Raw genomic sequence first — 5,923 nt, 5'->3', positions numbered from 1 at the left:
GCGCTGAGGGAGCCGTGACGTGTGGGCGTGCGACGAGGGCCTGTGGGGCGGCGCACACATTTCTCTCCCTCTTGTTTTGTTTTCTTGCGGCCAGGGCTGGCAGACACCCGCAGCGCCGCACACACACAGCCACACCCTGCCGCTTTTTTGGTATATTGCTTTGCGTTTTTGTTTTTCGTGCCGGCAGTCCCGTCAGCATTTCTCTCCCCTCTGATGATTTTTTTTCCCTTTTCTGCGCTCGCTCTCCCGATGGAGTGACGCGACTCCCGTCGTGTCTGCGTGCTTCTCTCAGTCCCTCCACACACACGAGTGACTGTGCTCTGCGGGCCGCACTCGCACGCCGATGAGAGGGCTGAGGGGAGCAGCAACACGCAGATGACCCCGTGAAATATGAACGATGTGCGGACACATGGAGGGTCGGACGGTTGAAAGACACTTAAATATTTAATTTTTAATTTGTGGGCAAAATATACAAACAGTTTGGTGGGCCACACGGTAACCAGCTGCTTTTTTTTTTTATATGCGTGGAACAGTAGTAGAAAACTTTTTTTTATATATGTTTCGTGCGAGGGGGTTTAATTTACGATGAAGGGGAACGTTTTTATTTATTTTAAATAAATCTTCTATGAATTGCCGCTGCCTGGTATGCAGTGCAATATCATGAGCTTGAGCAGTCTTTTTCTCGTTATTTCTGCCATGCACCACTGCTGTGCTGTTTTTGTTTGTGCGTCCCCTCACACGCTCTGCCTTTTCTACTCCTTTACCTCGTGTTCCTGCAGGGACACACACACAACCACAAAAAATGCAGATTGCAGTGGATTTGGATGCTTCTTTTGTAGTGTGTGCTGGCGGTTGCGGGTGGCTGCCGCCTCTTTCCGTGGGCATGAAGGGAAGGAAGGAGGAGAGGGAGCGCACACCGCGAGTCAATTTTGCTGTTGGCGTGATGCACCGCCTGCGACTTATTTGAGTTGGGCACCGAATCCCAGTGTGGGTGTAACGGCTGGAAATTTTGTCGCCGCGTCATGGCTGGGTGAGGATCCGCTTCCGCGTGTGTCTCCTTGGGTGGTTGCTGGCGGTGTGTGCGTTTGTTGTGTGGAGGGTCGAATCTTCTCACCCGCGGACTGGCAGCACTGCGATGGTGTGTGTGTGTGTGTGAGGGCTGGTGTGGAGTTGCCGGCCAGCGCGAGGACCGTGGCGGTGCTTTTCCCGCCCGCAATTTGTTTCTTTTGTGTGTTTGCGCTGCTTCTTGCTTTTTTCCCTTGTCACCATTTTCTCCTGTGTTCCTGCGTGGAGTGGCCGCATGCTCACGGGCCATGTTGATTGTGAGTGCCTCCTGACGGCATCCATTCATTTCTCTCCGCCTGTCTGTCTGTCATTCCCTGTTGGGTGTGGCGTGTTGCACCGCGGGAGGGCTGGCCCGCACACACCGACGGCCCGCCGTGACTTGCCGTGTTGCTGCTCTTTTCTGTAGGCGATGGTCCTCCGTGCTGTCCCTTCCGGATTGTCTTGTGTCCCTCTCTTTGCGTGGGTGCTCTGCTCTAACCCCCGCCGACGTGTCTGATGTATTGCCACTGTTGCTGCTGTCTCCTCCACTTCTTGGACACCGACACGCTAGGAAGGAAGGAAAACAAGCGCTAATCGCTACTGTGAAATTCAAAGGCACTGAAAGGACCAACAGCACACACACACATATTTATATGCTCTCACGTGTTGCTGCAGTGAAGGCACCCCGCACACACCACCGTCGCCGCGTGACCGGATCCAGCGGAAGGAGGAGGGAAGGAAGAGAGAGTGAGCCGCAGAGACCCAACATGTCTCGGCGTGTGTTTGCTTCCGTGGTGCTGCTCCTCCTCGTCGTGACGATGTGCTGCAGTGGAGCTACGACCGCTCAGGTGGAAATGGCCACTGATGCTTCAACTTCTGGGTCGGCATTGACGGGTGCCATTGCTGGAGAGGGGAGCACTTCAGGGGGTGTTGAGGGGCTGCAACGGGTCGATCTATTTGTGCCGAATCAGACGCTGGTGCTGCCGAATAACGGGACTAACTCAAGTCGGAGGAATTCATTTGTTTCACCCTCTCTCGTCAGTGCTGGTGGAGTGATTGCTGCTTTTGCCGAGGGTCACATGAATGCCGAATATCAAGATGGTCAATCAACTAAGCCGTCTTCTGATGTTGTTGCGGAGTACATCGACTCTGCGTGGAATTGGTCCACTCTTGTTGAAGAGGTCAAAAAGGAAGAATGGAGTGCACACACTGTGCTTGGCACAGCGGAGGGAAAGGAGAGTTTTGATGTTGTGCTCCGCCCCACAACAATCGCAAGGGACAACAAGGTGTTTCTTCTTACGGGAAGCTCTGATTTGTTCCACATAAATGGTGGTTGGATTCATGACGGCTGGGAGCTGAAACTGGTTGTTGGTGAGGTCACGAATTCTACGGGTGGCAAGCTGAGTGAACGTATCAAATGGGGCGAAATCAGGTCTCCGTTGAACGAGAATACTTTAGCTGCTCACAAAGGCGAATTGAAGGAGTTTGTTGCCGCTGGTGGCTCAGGTGTTCTGATGGAGGACGGCACCATTGTGTTTCCACTGATGGCGAAGAGCGGAAAAGGTGTCGTTTACTCCATGATTATTCACTCGACGGACAACGGCAGTACCTGGTCGCTCTCTGAGGGCATTTCTCATCCGAAATGCTTTGCACCCCGCATCACCGAGTGGGAGGGATCACTTCTCATGATTGTTGACTGCGAGGATGGCCAGAGGGTGTACGAGTCGCGTGACATGGGGAAAACGTGGACGGAGGCCATCGGGACACTTCCAGGCGTGTGGGTCAACTCACAATTATTTTTTCGGGATCTGAGCTTGCGTGTGGATGCCCTCATCACCGTGACCATTGGGGGAAGGAAGGTCATGCTGTACACTCAGAGAGGGAACTTCTCGGGGAAAAATAAGGCCACTGCGCTCTACCTTTGGGTGACGGAAAACAACCGTACGTTTTTTGTTGGACCAGTTGGCATGGGCAATGCTGGGGAGAAGGAGTTCGCCAGCACCCTGCTGTACTCGGATGGCAAGTTGCATCTTTTACAACGGATGGCCAGTGGTGAAGGCAGTGCCATTTCACTTTCCCACTTGGCGGAGGAACTGAATAAAATCAAGTTCGTCCTGAAGACCTGGGCGCAAAAGGACGTTTTCTTCCCCGGGTTGTCTATACCCACGGCGGGTCTGGTGGCGGTATTGTCCGATGCGGCCAGCGATGACACGTGGATCGACGAGTACCTTTGCCTGAATGCGACGGTGAGGAACGCCACGAAGGTCAAAGATGGGTTGAAATTGACGGAGCCTGACTCCGGGGTAATATGGCCTGTGAACATTCCGGATGATAAAGTACGTAATGTATCCTTGAGCCACAACTTTACACTTGTGGCGACGGTGACCATCGAAGAGGCCCCGAGTGGGAACACTCCTCTACTGATTGCGGTGTTGGCGAACACTGAGCCCACGCATACCATGGGAATCCTGTATACGGCGAATAAGACGTGGGAGACGATTTCCAAAGGCGAGACAAAACCAACAACGGAAAGTGGCACTTGGGAGCTTAAGAAAGAATATCAAGTGGCACTCATGCTGCAAGGCAACAAGAGCTCCGTGTACGTTGATGGCAAGTCGCTGGGGGAGGAAGAAGCGCCGTTAACGGATGAGACACCACTTGAGCTTTTATACTTTTGCTTTGGCGCGTGCGATATGAAAAACTCTCCTATGACGGTGAAGGACGTCTTTCTTTACAATCGCCCACTGAATCCCACTGAGATGAGTGCAATCAAGGAAAGGATACCCGTTCCGACGAGAACTCCAGAACCACAAGTAAAAATTGCTCCTGATCCTATCGCACCTGCTGTGTCTGCTGTGTCTGATGCACCTGCGGTGCCTGCTGTACCTGCGGTGCCTGCTGTACCTGCGGTGCCTGCTGCACCTGCTGGGAATGAAGGGACGGCACGAGAAAAGGGTGATGGTGGGGCAAATGGTGATGCTGGTTCCGTGTACGGGAGTGGACTGCTGCCGCTGCTGCTTCTGCTGGGACTGTGGGGCTTTGCGACTGCGTGAGGAGTGTGCGGTCTCAGTGTGGAGCACTTGAGCCCTTCCCTGCACCGACACTCACACACCGCTATGAATGAAATTTACTACGCCGAGAATAATTTGTTTTTGTTTTCTTTTAATGTTTCCCATTTTCCCCTTGCTGCTTGTTGCCTTGGGGCAACCATTATAAGCGTTTTTTTTTCCGGCTCTTAATTTTCTTTTCTGTTAGGAGCATAATTTCTCATGTTTTTTATGTTTGTTTTTAATCATTTTTGTTTGCTTTAAAAAATTTTTGTTTCTTTTTTCTTTTTTTTTTTTTCTCCACTCTTTCCTTCTTTTTTGCTTTTTGGGGCAGTCACTGTGGACGTTTTTTTTTTTCTGCTCTTCCCTCTTTAATTGTTTGTTGCTGCACTCTTCCTGCGAGGGGTGCCGTGTGTTTCCCGCCCAACTGCTCCACTCGCACACCCACCGACACGCACATGACGACGGCCCTGTGCGCCTCGCCTGCTGCACGCATGAGGAGGGGCGGCGACGAACGGCGCGCTGAGGGAGCCGTGACGTGTGGGCGTGCGACGAGGGCCTGTGGGGCGGAGCACACATTTCTTCCCTCTTGTTTTGTTTTTTATGCGGTCAGGGCTGGCAGACACCCGCAGCGCCACACACACACAGCCACGCCCTGCCGCCGTGTTTTTTTTTCTTTTTTTGCTGCGCTCACTCCCCCGATGGAGAGACGCGACTCCCGTCGTGTCTGCGTGCTTCTCTCAGTCCCCACACACACACGAGTGACTGTGCTCTGCGGGCCGCACTCACGCGCCGATGAGAGGGCTGAGGGGAGCAGCAACACGCAGATGACCCATGAAATATGAACGATGTGCGGACACGCGGAGGGTCGGACGGTTGAAAGACATTTAAATATTTAATTTTTAATTTGTGGGCAAAATATACAAACAGTTTGGTGGGCCACACGGTAACCAGCTGCTTTTTTTTTGTGGTTTTTTCTTTTTTTTTTTCTTTTTTTTTTCTTTTTTTTTTCTTTTTTTTTTCTTTTTTTTTTTTTTTCATTTTTTTTTGTGTGGAACAGTAGTGGTGGACGACTTTTTTTTTCTTTTTATATAATTATTGTGTGCGAGGGGGTTTAATTTACGATGAAAGGGAACGTTTTTATTTATTTTAAATAAATCTTCTATGAATTGCCGCTGCCTGGTATGCAGTGCAATATCATGAGCTTGAGCAGTCTTTTTCTCGTTATTTCTGCCATGCACCACTGCTGTGCTGTTTTTGTTTGTGCGTCCCCTCACACGCTCTGCCTTTTCTACTCCTTTACCTCGTGTTCCTGCAGGGACACACACACAACCACAAAAAATGCAGATTGCAGTGGATTTGGATGCTTCTTTTGTAGTGTGTGCTGGCGGTTGCGGGTGGCTGCCGCCTCTTTCCGTGGGCATGAAGGGAAGGAAGGAGGAGAGGGAGCGCACACCGCGAGTCAATTTTGCTGTTGGCGTGATGCACCGCCTGCGACTTATTTGAGTTGGGCACTGAATCCCAGTGTGGGTGTAATGGCTGGAAATTTTGTCGCCGCGTCATGGCTGGGTGAGGATCCGCTTCCGCGTGTGGCTCTTTGGACGATTGCTTGCTCCGTGTGCGTTGTGTTGGCTGCTGGGCTGTGGCCGTACCCCGTTGTCCGTGGGACTGAACTGGAGACAGTGGCTGTGTGTCGCTTCTCCTCGCCCATTGGTGGATGACTGCTGGCGGTGTGTGCGTTTGTTGTGTGGAGGGCCGGATCTTCTCACCCGCGGACTGGCAGCACTGCGATGGTGTGTGTGTGTGAGGGCTGGTGTGGGGTTGCCGGCCAG

The 5,923-nt window shown here is 52.1% G+C and overlaps 1 protein-coding gene across 1 annotated transcript, besides 7 other annotated features; it reads left to right on the top strand.

The window, feature by feature from the left end:
* Positions 1-5,923: a sequence feature (areas not merged during assembly with more than two copies in the genome that could not be assigned to a particular haplotype).
* Positions 437-458: a sequence feature (AT_rich).
* Positions 599-620: a sequence feature (AT_rich).
* Tc00.1047053509771.10 (trans-sialidase, putative) lies at positions 1,698-4,097 on the top strand (the record flags this gene model as incomplete). Its single annotated transcript, XM_799339.1, has 1 exon — positions 1,698-4,097. The coding sequence occupies one exon, from the start codon at positions 1,698-1,700 to the stop codon at positions 4,095-4,097; it is 2,400 nt and encodes a 799-aa protein (XP_804432.1).
* Positions 4,360-4,418: a sequence feature (A-rich).
* Positions 4,977-5,000: a sequence feature (AT_rich).
* Positions 5,050-5,140: a microsatellite.
* Positions 5,229-5,250: a sequence feature (AT_rich).

This window comes from Trypanosoma cruzi, genomic scaffold, assembly GCF_000209065.1.
Source record: "Trypanosoma cruzi strain CL Brener 1047053516457 genomic scaffold, whole genome shotgun sequence".
NCBI classification, from domain to species: Eukaryota; Euglenozoa; class Kinetoplastea; order Trypanosomatida; family Trypanosomatidae; genus Trypanosoma; species Trypanosoma cruzi.
This window is presented reverse-complemented; position numbering and strand designations above follow the sequence as displayed.